The sequence below is a fragment of the Pseudoliparis swirei genome, chromosome 20, assembly GCF_029220125.1.
Source record: "Pseudoliparis swirei isolate HS2019 ecotype Mariana Trench chromosome 20, NWPU_hadal_v1, whole genome shotgun sequence".
NCBI lineage: Eukaryota > Metazoa > Chordata > Actinopteri > Perciformes > Liparidae > Pseudoliparis > Pseudoliparis swirei.
Window position 1 is genome coordinate 23,580,508 of NC_079407.1, and position 16,858 is coordinate 23,597,365.

The following is a 16,858-nucleotide window of genomic DNA, read 5'->3' on the forward strand; positions in this document are numbered from 1 at the left end:
CGTCGAGCGTGGCATCCTTTGGAAACCTTTGTTTTTCCAGACTGGATCACGGGGTCAGTTTGATTTGGAAGTATCACAGTTGGTATACCGGCTCTCATCTTCCTACCTCAGTCTCTCAAGACGTACCCATGCACACACACACACACACACACACACGGACACGGACACCCACACATCCCAACAACCTCGGAGGCTCGGACCGATATCGTTGGAAGGATGCCTCCGTTTGAATTGACGGATGAACGGAGCCGGAGGGGGGATTCTGGGGGCGGGGGGGGGGGTGGCAGGGATGACAGAGTGCAGGTTGTAGAGAGGAAGAGAAGAGGGAAGAAGGTAACACTGCATGTGTAGGTGGGCTGAGATAGGAGAGAGAGAGAGAGAGAGATGGCTGGGCAAACAACACTTAATGCCTTACGTCTTTTGTAAAAAGACTGAATTGAACAAATACATTTGCAGAGCAGGAAACGGGGTGAGGAGCTGTGAGGGGACGAGAAGCTGATCATTGAGACAGTTGTGGTAAAACAAAGAAACATCGCATGTACGTCTGCTTCTCCGCTGGCGTTTTGAAGAGGACGGTGGAGGCTTTGGGAACGGCCGCTGATAGAAATCAAATTAACGCTCCAGAAAAAAAACGAGAAGAAAAAAAACCTGCGTGATTCTTTCCTCCCAGCCGTCCTCCCGTCCGTAATAGCCTGATAATTGCACTTTAGTTCTCCGACATTCAGGCGGCTGGTTTCTTCCTCGCCGCGACACACGACGCCCCACACCCCGGCCATACATTTGCATACTGGATGTGTCGGTTGCATAAATTACCGCCGCCACTTTAAGCACCGGGCCGCCAAAATAGCAATCATTCTTCTAGAGCAAAGTGGCCCTAGTCTGTGTGTGTGTGTGTGTGTGTGTGTGTGTGTGAGGCTTTGTCGGCTCACTCCTGGATGCTTGTTATGACGATTAATATTATTCTCTGAAGCAGTCCTCTCTAATGGCCTGGCTGTATACCTTTCACTTCTCATTAGAATCACTGCAGGCTATAATGACTCGGGTTCTATCTGTGTCTGTACCAGTGTCTGGGCGGGTGTTTACGTCTGTGTGTGTGTGTGTGTGTGTGTGTGTGTGTGTGTGTGTGTGTGTGTGTGTGTGTGGCCCAACAGGATGATGCTCTGACTCTTGAGTTTATTACAGTTGATTGAAACAGCTCCGGTCTATAAGCTCAGTTTACGAGTCTCTTTGCTCTATTTGTTCATGTATGTTTTCTGTGTGTTCTTGTCTAAATGTCTGACTGACTGTGTGTGTGTGTGTGTGTGTGTGTGCGAGGTTGTGCATGCACATGCGGTACGTTTGTCTCTGCGCTGCTCTCTGTGTGTTTAGTTATGCAGGCCTTGTCGACAGCTGCTGTGTGGAGCTGCAGCTCGCATCCGTTGTTTCATGTCTGCTCACATTTGTGCGTGTGTGTGTGTGTGTGTGTGTGTGTGTGTGTGCGTGTGTGTGTGTGCGTGATTGTGTTTGTAAATTGAGAGAAGAGGCCGAGGGGTGACGGGTTGTTTGTTCTCTAGCTCATTGTAATTTGTTCGATACACACTAATTGCTCTAATTTGTCTGTCTTGTTTCTGTTTGACTTCATGTGTGTGTGTGTGTGTGTGTGTGTGTGTGTGTGTGTGTGTGTGTGTGTGTCTGTGTGTGTCGGTGCGTGTGATGTGTGTGTTTTTTTATGCGCAGTCTCTGGATGGCTTTGTGTTCGTGGTCAGTCAGGAGGGACGTTTCCTCTACATCTCGGAGACAGTTTCTATCTACCTGGGACTCTCACAGGTAAGACGACCTCATTGTACACACACACACACACACACACAATGGAATCATCCTTTGTATACAAGCACATTTGCACACATGTGCCTCTCTTCTGCTTACGCTTTCATATCCCCCTCCCTGGAGTGAGTGTGTGTGTGTGTGTGCGTGTATTTGCGTGTGTTTGCATCTGTGTGTGTGTGTGTGTGTGTGTGTGAATATCTTTGACTGCGCTCTTCGCGCTCCTCTCTGGAGTGCAACTCTCATGGGGCCACTGCTGCTCTCCGTCTACCTCTCTCTGCCGCCCCGTCTCCCTCTCCAGGTGCTCACCTCTGTTGATTGCCTGTGGCCTCTTGTACTGTGAATGTTAAGTCCTGCCATTTTGCCCAGATGCATAAATAATAACAGTAATTACTGGCCCAGCAATCAAAGTGTCGCCCCGGCGCGCTGGGCCTGTCTAGGGGAACAAATCGATAGGCATCTTAAAAGCCACATTGATTGTAGGGAGGGGAGAAGAAGAAGAAAAAAGAAAAGAAAAACACCAAGGGGGATGGGGAAGATAGATAGAGACAGCCGGAGAGAGAAAGAGAGGGGGAGGAATGGAGGAGAGGGTTGATAAGAGAGAGAGAGAGAGATGTTTGGAAGTAAGAGGAATCGGTACAGCAAGAGAGAGGGGTGAGAAAGAGGGAAGTTAGTGCTTCAATAATGGAAGAAGATGTGTTGTTGTTGTTTTTTTGTGTGTGATTGAAGGTTTGCCCTTGTTTACATTAAAGGAAGGAAGTGTTTCTACTCTCATGTCTTCTACTTCCTGCTGGTTGCATGTAGGTTTGTTTCCGGGACACCACACAGACATCATGTGGCAGCAAGGAACCAATATTATATATATTTATATATTTATATATTTATATATATATATATATATGTATATTTATATATACATATATTTATATATATATATATTTATATATATATATATATTTATATATTTATATTTATTTATATATATATATATATATTTATATATATATAAATAATTGATTTCAGCGTTCCATCTGTCTCATGGATTGTGGAGGTCTGGATCGTGGTCCATGCCGACTACGAACTATTCATATAGTCTATCATACTCATTGAATGTTTATGTGACTCTGTAACGCTTCATTCTGGTCACATGACATCTCTTGTTCTGTCCATCCTGGAGTGGGATCCTCCTCTGTTGCTCTCCTGAAGGGTGCTTCACTTTTTTTCCCACGTGAAAGTATTTTTTCTATTTCTTGGGAGTTTTTCCTGATCCGATGTGAGAGGTCAAAGGTCAGGGATGTCGTACGTGTACAGATTGTAAAGCCTTCTGAGGATAATTCGTAATTTGTGATATTGGGCTACATAAAATAAACTGAATTGAACTGAAACATTCGCCTTCGTTCTCCTTTTCCAAACAAGGCGGGCGTTGCAACAGTAACTTCGAGTGGGGTCGGCGTGGTCAACGCTCTGTAACCACAATGATGTCACTGGGTACCGACAACCCCTGGAGTAAAACAAGATTTTCATTTGTAATGTTGTATTCATTATCCACTGGGAGAATACACTTGGAGGAGAAGCTGACCAGTCACAGCCATTATAATTTCCGTATGGCTGCGTATTAGAATGAGTCACACTCGGAAGAGATCTCCTCACAGCCGGCATGGAGGCCATAATAATAATAATGAATAATAATGCATTTCATTTTTATCGCACTTTAACCCTAACCCTTCAAAGAATCTCAGAGTGCCACACATGTAGTAAAAGCAAATAAAACCGATTAAAACATAGTTAAAGCAACCCATAAAAAAAAAAAAAATAAGAATGTAATAGCTGACAATATATTAACTCAAGGTAAAAAATGCCTTCCTGAATAAAAAGGTTTTTAGGCCAGTCTTAAAAGAGTTCACAATAAACACATTTAATGTAGATATGGGCATGCTAGTTTGTATCCGTCTATGACGTGCATAAATACGGTCGCTTCCTGTTTGACCGGAGCGACCGGGACGAGAGTTTCTCGGGGTCCAGTGCAAAAAAAGGAAGATAGGGTGGTGGAAGAGTCTGAATACAGAACCAGAAACATAGAGAACCAGACAGACAATTGTGAAAGAGGATGAAAAACAAAGGAGTGGAATAATGGTGAGAATGAGAGACAGTGGTAAAGAGGAGAGAGAGAGAGAGTCTGAGTGTGTAAATAGAGTTTAAATGTGCAGAAGGAATGAAATTCGCCCCGGGACCGCCGAGGTAAACAAGACAGCCGAGGCTTTGGGAGGAGATGCTAATAAAACAGAGCTGTTCTTATCAGCTGAGCAGATGGCCCAACCCATCACATCTCCTCAAACAGGGCGCCGACCATCAGCATTCTAATGAAATTATTTATGATCGAAGATTACGCTCAAAACCTTGAACACACAACGCCACGTTTACCTTTTCCAGAAAAAGATGAGAGCGGGGCGGCGGAGGGGCGGGGGGGGGGAGGGTGGCGGAGAGTTGTGATGAGGGAGAGAGAGAGACTGGCAGATAGAAGTTGAGAGATGAGTTGGGTGGCGGGGATACATGAGAGGGAGTCTTAGGTGTTTATAGACACCTGAGAAGAGAAAGAAAGAAGGAAATATAAAAGATACAGGGAGGGAGGGAGGGAGGGGACAAAAACATGTTGTGGAGGCGGGCACAGGGGAGAGAGGAAGGACAGACAAACAAATGATGTTCTGAGTGAAAAAGTGTAACTGGTGGTTTGTTTTAGAGGGCATGTCGCCCCTGTGGACCCCCCCCCCCCCCCTGTCTGACCCCCTGTCTGACCCCTGTGCCCTGGCTTACACCCTGGGCTTCTCCCCTGACAGGGGGGGGGTTGCTTAGCCGGCTTAGCCCAGGTCAGGCACCTTGACCAAGGGCACAGCCTCGCCCCCCCCCCCCCCCCCCCCCTGACGCCCACAGGTCTCATTTCTCTTCTCGCCGGTGTGTATTCTCCATCGCCGGACGCACACACACCCAAAAAAAAGAGGTGGGGGGGGGGGGGTCGCGAAGGAGGAAAGAGATGGATATAGACGGCGTTGGAGAAGAGGAGACAAAGGGCCGGAGCGGATGAAGAATCGGAATGGGAGGAGATATATAAAAATGTAAAAAAAGGATGGAAGGAAAGTAAGAGCGGGGTGCCGGGAGAAGAAAGAAACGGGATAAATGAGGGTAAAGAGAAGGGAGGAAGGATGGTGGATTAAGGGAGGAGAGAATTGATCTGGGAATGGTTAGTATGCAGCCTCCGCTCCCCCCCCCCCTCCCTCCCTCCCTCCCTCTCTCCTCTCCCATCAGTCAGTGAGGGCTGAGGGCTGAGAGTGTGTTGTGGACCACTGCCCGGATGCCTCATACATATTAAAGCCCCCTGCTATTATTTATATCATGTCTCTCCTTCCCCCTGCTTTGCTGCCCCGCCCCCCCCTTCATCCCCACCACACGGCCATATATACATGCACGTGCATGTCTGCACACACACACGCGCGCACACACACACACGCCTGCGCAGGTGCACCGGCAGACAACTACTCACACAAACAATGACACACAATGACGTGCGGAGACACACACACACACACACGCGAAAATGTCAGTCTGGTCACATACGCAGGGAAACAGGCGCGCCGTGGGCTCGCACACACACACAGACACACGCTCGCACTCGGAGAGAGATTTGAGCGATCTCGGTCTCTCCTCACGTCTTCCCCGGCGCGCCACATTCTATACCTGTTTTTATGTCTGAGCCTGACTCGTCCTCTCAATCGCTCCGTCTCTTTCTCATCTTCTCATCTTCTGCCAGATCTCTTTTTTCAATCCCTCCCTCTCTCGCCTGTGATGGAGTGATATTATTCGGATAGGTCTTAAGCCCGTTAAAGCCCATAAGGACCTGTTTGTCTCTCGACATTGTTTTCCAATGCCACAGGGCCGGGGGGACCGGGTCTCTTTCAGACGGTCCAGTGGTCTCTGAGCCGAGGTGAATTTCGGTCCTTTTGTAGCGGGATTGCTATATATTCATAAAACTCAGACGGAGAGACACATCTCTCTATAATGGGCAATAACTACGCTCAAAGCGTGGTTCATCCACGAGTTTTAATAAGCAACGCCTAAAGTCCACTTGCTTGTCAGATATCCGGCCTCTAAATACGTAGATTTCAAACTCTTCATCTTTAAAAATTAATGAATGAATCAGTTTTGATGTCGAAATCAAAAGGAATACAGGCAGGAGAAGAAAAAAAATCCAAATCCAGCACCTAATTACACTTCTGAGGTTATATATCTGCATAAAGTGAAGAAGAGGGTTAGGAGAGGATGAAGAAAGACGGGGAGAGGGTGTTGTGAAGCGTTGCTTTAATACACAGGATTAGGTTTTTTAATACTCAGGTGGAAGACGAGAAAAAAGACAGAGAGGCCGAGCACAAAGGAGGTCTTCAGATAAATAGATTATTTAGCTTCTTTTTTTATTTATTTGTATCAAATCAACGATTCAATCTACTAGATTTTCTTTGGCCGTGTGAAACAGAAAAGGCATTTATTTAAAAAAAAGAAACGTTGCTGCTCCAACATCAGGGTCGAGAAAGAAAAAAAAAATGAATTAAATGTTAATACGACCGAATCTGAGAACACAGAGCGGCCTTCATGACGAGTGGAACCACTTTGTGGCTGCAGGAGTCAATACTTTAAAAAGTGTTTTAATAAATGTTATGTACAAATGTATCTGATGACTCAAAAATGAAATCATCGTGATGTCATCAAACATAAAGTTCACTACACGCTACCAGTCAGTAGTTCTTTGTATTTTACTTCTCATTTTGTATGTATTTTATTCTATTTTAATGTTTTTTTACTATCTGGACCTTGAGTCTGCAATAAAAGTTTAATTGATTGATTGAATATAGATAAATCAACACTAATAATGATATGAATCTGTAGCTCTCATCTGGACTTCACAGAGTTGCGTCGTGTTTCGGCTCATTGCTCAGCGGTCCGGCTGACGCTGTACAGTCCTGTAACGCCATCTCCATCAAATAAAGAAGAAATAATCGGTTATACATATAAATAAGGTCGCCTTCCTTTGCATTAAAGTCTTTTTTCTTCTTCTTTCGAGTATGTGGGGTATTTAATTATATATTCGGTGGCAAATTCCCCCCCCCCCCAAAAAAAACACAGGACATCCCTGAAGAGATGACGCCCTGCAGGATCTCGGGGCTGAGAACCTCTGTCCCTCCGCGTCTCCTCTCTCCCTCGTTGGGGTTCCCTCCATCGTCCACCCCCCCCCCCTCTCTCTCTCTCTCTCCGTTTTCACTCATCGTCCACCTCGTTCCTCCGCTCCCACCTTCTCCTGTTCCCGCCCCCCCCCCCGGCTGTGTGATGTCCTTGAGGGGCTTGCTGAAGCTCCCATAAAGCCTGCAGTAAATGGCTCTAATCCGGTAATAAATGGCTGTGTCCTACAGACAAGGGTGTGAGGCTGCTGCAGCCGCTGGCTTTATCAGATGGAATGGTATTGGCACGCACACACACACACACACACACAAACAGATGTAATAGAAACTACATGCATGTGTGTAAGCATGCATACTCTCTCTCTCCTCCATTACTTTTTTTTCCTCTCACACACGCACACACACACACACAATCACGTATTCAGCTACAGATGGAATCACGCCCGCTCCGATTGTGCTGCTTTTATGGATGCCATGCGAGAGCAAGCGCCATTATTACCTTTAAATGATTGGTAGATGCGACCGTGATGCATGATGATGACGGGATCGCACAGAGCCGCGTGAGCTATTTGCGTTTCTCCTGAAACTAAATGAAGGAGCAGGGTGGGACGCGGGGAACAAGAAGAATAGTAATGTGACCTTTGGAGATACTTGGAGTTCACCTGTTTTTAATCAGCAAATACAATTGATTTTTTTTATATCTCCCCTGGTTTTATTTGTGTAATGCTGTAGTCACTTAGTCCTCCGAGACTGGACTTGAATGAATGTGTGTGTATGTGTGTGTGTGTGGGGGGGGGGATGTCCTACAACTGCTACTCCTTGTTGAGTTGTAACCCAGAGCAGTGCTTTCATTTTCCTGCCATAACGTTTATTGATTTTCTCCTGTGCGTGTGCATGTGTGTGCGTGTGTGTGTGTGTGTGTGTGTGTGTGTGTGTGTGTGTGTGTTTCTCGTCAGGTGGAGCTGACGGGCAGCAGCGTGTTCGATTACATCCACCCGGCGGACCACGTGGAGATGGCCGAGCGGCTGGGAATCAGGCCGCACCTGAGGGCCGAGGCCGGCTGCCACACGGGCCCCGAGAGCGCCTCCAGCTCCGCGTCCGCCTCGTCCTTAGCCGGGACGCCGGAACCCGGTACCGATGATGCCGTTTTCAAAAAAAACTCAATACGCATCAACCGGGACGAGGCGGGTGGATTCATGGTGCCGCGTCTTCTCTCGACAGCTCCGTCTAGTCCTCACTCGCCCGCCAACGAGCCTCACGACCGCGGCTACTTCATCCGCATGAAGTCCACGCTCACCAAGAGAGGCCTGCACGTCAAGTCCTCTGGGTACAAGGTGGGGAGGAAAATATGATATGATATATGATATGAGATATGATATGATATATGATATGATATATGATATATGATATATGATATGATATATGATATATGATATGATATATGATATGATATATGATATATGATATGAGATATGATATGATATATGATATATGATATATGATATGATATGAGATATGATATGATATATGATATATGAGATGTGATATGAGATATGATATATGATATATGATATGATATATGATATATGAAATATGATATATGATATGATATTATATATATGATATGATATGATATGAGATATGATATATGATATATATATGATATATATGATATGATATATATGATATATGATATGATATATGATATGATATATGATATGATATGATATGATGATATGATATATGATATGATATATGATATGATATATGATATGAGATATGATATATGATATATGATATATGATATGATATATGATATGAGATATGATATATGATATGATATATGATATGATATATGATATGATATATGATATGATATGATATGATATGATATATGATATGATATGATATATGATATGATATGATATATGATATGATATATGATATGATATTCCTTTATTTGTCCCACAGTAGGGAAATTTCTAAAATCACAGCAGCGGTGCACATCAGAGCATCAATGAAAAATATGAAACGTCCCATCATTTGAAAACACACCTCGTGTTATTCCTATTCATCCGATTGTTCTCGGGATGGTCGAATATATAAAGAGTCTTTTCACAGCTCATGTCAAATTTGTCGTTTCCAGCGTGTTTTATGGTTATTACCTTCTTCTTTATTTTCACACTGGACCGCTCCACGTGACAGCTGTGACAGCCTTCGCAATTTCGACCTATTTTCTACTTCCTGTATCGCGTGAGGTTCCCTTCTGTGCGACTACAGGGTGTCCGTCTTTGTTCGCACAGGTGATCCACGTGACGGGACGGATCCGCTGCCGCCCCGCCCTGGTGCCGGGCTCGGCGCGCTCGGTGCGTCGGCCCATCGGTCTGGTGTCGCTGGCGCACACACTCCCGCCCTCCTCGCTCAATGAAGTCCGCATGGAGAGCCAGATGTTCGTCTGCCGGGTGAACATGGACCTGCAGGTCACGTATTGTGAGAACAGGTATAGGAGGGTGTTGTTGTTGTTGTTTTTCTGTCCGTGTGTTGGGAGTTTAGCGGCGTGGATTTTGAATACATGAAAAATGCAGGATGAATTTATATATTTTCTGTCGCAGGATCTCAGAGTATATGGATCTGACCCCGGCCGAGGTGGTGGGACACACGTGTTACCACTTCATCCATGTAGAAGACCTGGAAAACCTGCGGCATAGCCACGAGGACCGTGAGTCACACCCGTATGCACGTGTCGGATGTGATATTCATCCCCAGCCCCCTTCATGCTGCACGGTGTCTGAACTTGGGAGTGAGAGCCTGTTGAAGGTCTCGCGCTGTCCTGTTGTGACAGGCGCCCTCTGCTGGCGGCATCACGAACTGACAAATCAATAACGCACCTCTTCTGTCTCTCTTGTTTCACTTTTCTTTTCTTTTTTCCTCTCCTCCTCTCCTCAGTGCTAAGGAAAGGCCAGGTGGTGACCAGTTACTACCGATGGCTCCAGAGGAGAGGAGGCTACCTGTGGATCCAGTCCAGCGCCACCGTCTCCATCAACCACAAAGCGCCGCACGAACGCAACGTCATCTGGGTCAACTACGTCCTGAGGTCAGTGGCGTGAACCGGGTCGCCGTGGAACAAGTTTAACTCGCTCCGACATTTGCAACACACCGAGGATGATCACGCCAACACGGTGACATCACCGGCTATCTGACATTTGTATATAAATATTCAAGATGGAAAAAAATTTGTTTTTCAAAGTTATAAAATAACTCATTAATGGTCTGTTTTATAGATTATAGATGAGTTTTTCACACAAAAACTGATTATATTTGATGAATTCATTTTTAGTTAATGTTTTTATCTATTAGAGAAAGCACATTGTTTGTGGATATTTACATGTTGTTTTGATGATCACTTTCTTTTTCGTTCGTTAGTCTGTTCTTCATTTCTTTATTTTTGTAGTTTTGTTAAAATAATTTTAATTAAAAGTCTGGCAACAGCAATGTAACATCACTTTCTTACTATTTACATAAATGAATCGGCATTTTGGAATTTTTCCTCTAAAAACCGATTATATTTGATGAATTCACTTGTAGTTAATGTCTTTATCTATTATAGAAAGCACATTGTTTGTGGATATTTAGCTTTCTGACTGCATGTTGTTTTGATGATCACTTTCTTTTCATTAGTCTGTTCTTCATTTCTTTGTTTTCGTAGTTTTGTTAAAATAATTGAAAGTAAAAGTCTGTAAACAGCAATGAACATTACTTACTTACTATTTACTGCCATTTCTATGAATGTTTCCTCTAAAAACAGATTATATTTGATGAATTCACTTTTAATTCATGTTTTTATCAATTATAGAAAACACATTTTATACATAATCCATCTGAGATGTAGCTTTCTGACTACTTTCTGATATTGTTTTAATGATCACTTTCTTTTTTTAAATAATTTAAAGTAAAAGTCGTTACTCTGCATTGTCTTTAAACAGTACATTTAACATGACTCACTCACTATTTACTGCTATTATTATGAATCGGCAGCATGATCTTAGAAGTCGGCTCAGATTAAGGACATTTCACTTTGTTTCTGTTCAAACATTAATAGTATTTTTGTTTATTTATTTATTCACTCAACAGGCACAACAGCAGTAACCTTGAGAAAATATAATTTCCCATAATTTCCCTCTTGTATACACACACACATATTCACCCAGACACGGACGCACACACACATTTGTAAGATACACACATTGTACACACGCATGTACATAATAAAAAATGTGTGCACAACGACAGAGACACAAACAAGAGGAGGGGGCTGCGTTTCAATGCTAATTGGACTGAAGCTAAATAATTACAGCAAATGGATGTCAGGATTTTGGGTCTGAATGGTGTTTTAGTTCATTAGTGCTGTAATTACAAGAGCTCATTAACTTCTCCAACAGCCTCCTCCTTGTCTGAGCTGAGCTGTGTAGAGGTGGGCTGCTGAGTGTGTGTGTGCGTGTGTGTGTGTGTGTGTGTGTCTTGAAGGGATGTCTCTGTCTATGTGGCGGGTACTTGTGTGGAGGATTGGGTGGGTGTGCTGCGTGGAGGTTACAAGGGGCCGTCTGGCTATTGGAGGACGTTATTAGGCAGATTAGATATTATATGTTGTTTCCATCTCTAAGTATTCACTTAAACCAGCTCAGCTGTGTGTTTTGTTGTTGCTGTAAGTGGCTTTGAAGTGGTGGATGTTCATTTGAGTTTACGTGTATTCTCCCTCCCTTTCTCCTTTTCCATCTATCCATCTATCTATATCTACCTACTTACCTATCTACCTACCCTACCCTACCTACCTACCCTACCCACCCCACCCACCCACCCACCCACCCACTCACCCCACCCACCCACCCACCCACCCACCCACCCATCCACCCACCCACCCACCCACCCACCCACCCACCCACCCACCCACCACCCACCCACCCACCCACCCATCTATCCACCCACCCCACTTACCCACCCACCCACCCACCCACCCCACCCACCCACCCACCCACCCATCCATCTCCACCCATCACCCACCCACCCCACCCACTTCACCCACCCACCCACCCCACTCCACCCACCATCCATCCACCCCACCCACCCACCCATCCATCCACCCACCCACCCATCCCATCCACCCACCCCACCTCCACCCACCCACCCATCTCCATCCACTCCACCCACCCACCCACCCACCCACCCACCCCACCCACCCACCCACCCATCCACCCCACCCACCCACCCACCCATCCACTCCACCCACCCACCCACCCACCCACCCACCCATCCACCCACCCACCCACCCACCCACCCATCCACCCACTCCACCCACCCACCCACCCCACCCACCCACCCACCCACCCACCCACCCACCCACCATCTACTCCACCCACCCATCTATCCACCCATCTACCCACCCACCCACTCCCACCCACCCACCCATCTCATCTATCCATTCATCCACCCACCCACCCACCATCTCATTCACCCACTCACCCACCCACTTACCCACCCCCCACCTACCTACCTACTTACCTATCTACTTACCTATCCATCTATCTACCTTTCTACCTACCTACCTACCTATCTCTCTCTCTCTCTCTCTTTCTCTCTATCTATCGATCTTTATTTCTAACCATCCATCCAGTCGAACAGAGTTGCCCGACACTCCTCTGGATATTCTGCAGCTACCAGAGAACGTGAGAGCAGAGCGACTTCGAGTCAGCTCGTCCCCCACCGGCAGTTCCCCCCAGGCCCGAGGTAGGACGCTACACACACACACACACACACACACCTCCCCGTGATGCCCACTGACAAACACAAACCCCTTCCTATGCCTCTTTCTATCATCCCTCCTCCACAGGTTCGCAACCGGCGAAGAGCTCGCTGGGGAAGAGTGACCCCGACACGAAGGGCAGAGATAAATTCACCCCCGCCGCCATCCAATCAGAGGACAGGAGGAAGCGCCTGCTGAGGTCCGACCCCGAGGGCGCTCCTCCCGAAACCCGCCGCAGACTGGAGGAGCTCCGCCCCGCCGAGGAGAGCGTCTCCGCCTCTTCCGACCTGGCGAGCGAAAGCGAGGGGGAGGAAGAAGAGGAGGAGGAGGAGGAGACCGAGTGGGACCAGGGGGGGAACGGGGACCGACTGAAAGAGGAAGACGGCGGCGGAGGAGGTAAACTGAGTCGGGGCGGAGGAGGAGGAGGAGGAGGAGGAGGAGGAGACACCCCCACCGGCGGGGCGAGGGGGAGCAGGCTGCACAACGGCCGGGCCGTGATCCAGCAGCTGAAGAGCGCGGTGGCCCCGCCCCCGCTGCCCGGCAGCCCCGGCGTCAAGACTGAACACGCAGCCCTGACCCCCGGCGGGGGGGGGGGGCGTTGGGAGCCGCGGACCCCGGCCCCCCGCGCGCACGCCGCTCAGCCTCCGCCCTCGCACGCGCACACGCCCTCCAGCAGCCTCAACGGCGACAGCCCCACGACGCCCGCCCCCGACTCCTCCTCCTCCGGCGGCGAGGCCCCGCCGAAAGGCTTGTTCACGCCCCCGTCCCCGGCTCTCTCTCCCGCCGTGTCCGTGTCCTCCCCGCTGCCCCGCGAGGACCGGGCGGCGGCGGCGGGCTCGGTCACTCGGAGCGGCGGCGGCGGCGCGTGCGGCGTTCCGGACTTCGAGCTGCTCCAGAGGCTGGCGGCGGCGGGCGGCGCGGCGGGGCGGGTCCTCTTCCACCCCCTCGCCCTCGGCCCCCAGGGCCCCCAGAGCCTCTACGCGCCCAGCACCATCCGCTACGCTCCGCCCGATCTGCCCCACCACCACGGCATCGAGCACGGCGACGGCCTGCAGCTACGCTCGGACCACCACAAGGGACCCCCCCCCCCGCCCGCCTTCTTCCCCCACCTGCAGCGGTTGGCCGGCTTGCCGCCCTTCAGCGGTTTCTCCCCGTCCGACGGCCCTTTCCCCTCCGGCCTGCCCTTCTGTATGAACGGACTGAGGGGGGCCGCGGGCTCCGAGGAGGACTGAGCGCTCCGAGGCGCGGAGGAGGTGAGAGGAGGAGGTGAAAAAAGGGGGGAAGAAGGAGCGTGAGCGACGGACCAGAATAAGACCCGTTGAAAAGGGCAGGAGAGAGAGAGAGACGGGACATTAAGCCTCTGAGGACATTACTAATTGGACAATGAGTTGAATAACTGTGATTTTAAATGCGTGACAAGTTTCTGCCAGGGGGAATTATTGTGTCTGCCCGTCGTAGACGAGTGACAGCGAAGCTCAAAGAAAACGGGACACGGAAACTTTTGACCGGTCGTCCCCGGAGACGTTCCGTCCGTCCGACAGTGATGAACTCTGCTCCGTGATTTCGGAGTCTCTTCCTCTCGGAGAAGCCATATTGTACATAGAGACGAAACCATAAAGACCCTCAGCTCACGCCCTCCTGTCGCCGTCACGCCAATTAACCCAATTAACCCGAAAAAGCCACCGCAGAGCGAGACGGACGCTCATCCGTAGGAACGGAAGCGACGACTTTGGAATATAAATTTTTATTATTGCAGTATCATACAAACAATTTGTCACACTGGGGTCCGGGGTGAGAATATGATTATAGGGTTTTCCCTAAAAAGAAAAATGTAAAAAAAAAAAAGATGGAGAAAGCTCTCTGGTGTTTTTGTATTGAGATTCAAAAATGATAATGATAATTTAAAAAAACACATCTTCATCAGTCAGCCATACTTAAAGCACACTGTTGGGACAAAAATATGAATAATGTAGTCCAAGACATTCCATTATATATATAAATATATATAAGGGAAACATGCAATGCTGACAGGACGCTATATTTCTGTTTGATCATAGGAGAGCAATTTCTTTTAACTGAGTATTAATTATAGTATATTCTGTATGATGCTGCGGTTGTGTTTGTGTATGAAAGCCATATTCTTGTTTTTATTTTGTTTTTAAGGTTTGTATTGATTTTTTTTTTCACCCGATAAAACTGAAAAAATGAGTCTAGACAGACAAGATGATAATGTTTTATTGGATGTACAATGTCATCCAAATATCTTTTTATTATTCTCGAAAGAAATATATTCCTGAAAGATGATTTTAGGAGGGGGAATGTGTGCCGGACACAAGTGTCTTACTGAGCACTTACTGAAATTAGTTCTGGTGTGAACTCAAAGCACTTCATCACTTAACACTTACTGTGAGACGCTGTTAAAACAGAAATATAATTTCATAGCCCGACCACAGTGGAGTGGATATATGGTCATTTAAAAATTAAAAAAAGCAGATGAATAAACAGACCAAGTGTGGTCATTAAAAGGTGACCATTAGAGGTCAATAAAAATAAACAGAATTATTCTGATAAAAGTGTTGGTTCAATTCAGTGAACTGTAAAGTTTAAAATTAAAAAGTGGAAATAAATAACACTTTAAATGTCATTTTCCTCACTGATTTGATTTTGAATTCCTCTCTCGGGATTGAAAAAGACGAGTAAAATTAAAGTGTGTCTGTTTTTTAGCATTTTAACTGGAGTGAGTCACAAAACAATTGTGGTTGCAATAGAGAATTTAAAAAAAATCCAATATGTGATATTTTACATTTGAAAATGTGATAAAAAAAAGTTGCTTTCAATACAGTCAAATGCATGACACATACATTTGTGAAAATAGTAATGAACATTCTCAGAAATAGACATCAGATGGCTTTCTAACACTTTGGAATAAGGTCCTTCAAAACTGATCTAACATCAAAAAATATGAATAATTGAAAAAAGAATCTGTTGAAAACTAAGTCTTCAAAATGAGGCCTAAAGCCAGACACCATAATATAAGTTATTTATGTTTTGCTATCAAATTGAGATTACGGTCGACTGTCGGATTTGAGGTCTCGGTATATGTGGGAAGAATAAAAATAAAGAAGATAAATATTAATTCTAATCGTTCAGACCCGACATGCACTACTACGCACCCGTACCGCGTCACGCGTGTGTGAGCGCACATGCTCTCGGGTGTTTACCGGTATAACCTGTGTGTGTATGACGTATGCTTGTCCACGTGTGTGTGTGTGTGTGTGTGTTATTTTTATTTTTATTTTTATGAAACAGCTAACCACTTGCCCATCACTGTGAATTTAACATTATCCTCCCATCTCTGTGAATATTCCACCCCATCATCAAATAAAATGAACAAATGTAAAAAGAAAAAACAGTGATACAGATGACGATAACAATAAAATATTCCAGTAGAGGAGCACAACTCGAGGCTTCGTGGTTTTCTTTCTCACGAACTCATCAATTCAGGAATGACATGACAGTTAATTAAGGTTTCAGGTGGGACACGTATGTTTTACACCACATTTGCATACAACAGATTTGTTAATCTTAATATCTCATTCTTTTGACGGCATAAAACGTACACTTACGCACATTCTTTCCCTCACACGTGTCATGCTACACATCATCATACATCCCTGGAATCACCCACACGGTTAAAACAAAACACAATAATATTGATCCTTCATTATAAAAGTATGAAGGTAGTGAAACAGCTAACCATTTGTGTCTTTATCAAACAAACAAAAAAGCTTTTGAGAAGTTTTGAGAGCAAATTCTCGTTTGTAAGTCGACACATTGACAGTTTTGCTGATGAAACTTGAATTTGTCGCTGCAAATGAAGAAATGTTTGCTCTCGAATGAAAACTTTGCAATAAAAAAAACATTTCTTTGTTTGTTTTTTGTAATAAAGACACAAATCTACCTTCACAGCGGAGCATCGAAGCCTGAAACCATCAAGAAAAAGCAGCGGCGTCAAATTAAGCCCGCTGCAGGTTAT

At 46.1% G+C, this 16,858-nt stretch overlaps 1 protein-coding gene across 3 annotated transcripts in view; it reads left to right on the forward strand.

Moving 5' to 3' along the window:
* Positions 1-16,287, forward strand: part of npas1 (neuronal PAS domain protein 1) — a 63,325-nt gene extending 47,038 nt beyond the window's left edge. For all 3 annotated transcript variants that reach the window (XM_056441920.1, XM_056441921.1, XM_056441922.1), the window contains 8 exons: positions 1,717-1,806; positions 7,982-8,156; positions 8,247-8,359; positions 9,329-9,525; positions 9,638-9,744; positions 9,972-10,119; positions 12,694-12,806; positions 12,910-16,287. In XM_056441920.1, coding sequence (XP_056297895.1) covers positions 1,717-1,806; positions 7,982-8,156; positions 8,247-8,359; positions 9,329-9,525; positions 9,638-9,744; positions 9,972-10,119; positions 12,694-12,806; positions 12,910-14,054 — 2,088 coding nt within the window. In that variant the 3' untranslated portion in view covers positions 14,055-16,287. The remainder of the gene's footprint in view (positions 1-1,716; positions 1,807-7,981; positions 8,157-8,246; positions 8,360-9,328; positions 9,526-9,637; positions 9,745-9,971; positions 10,120-12,693; positions 12,807-12,909) is intronic.
* Positions 16,288-16,858: the final 571 nt, after the last annotated feature.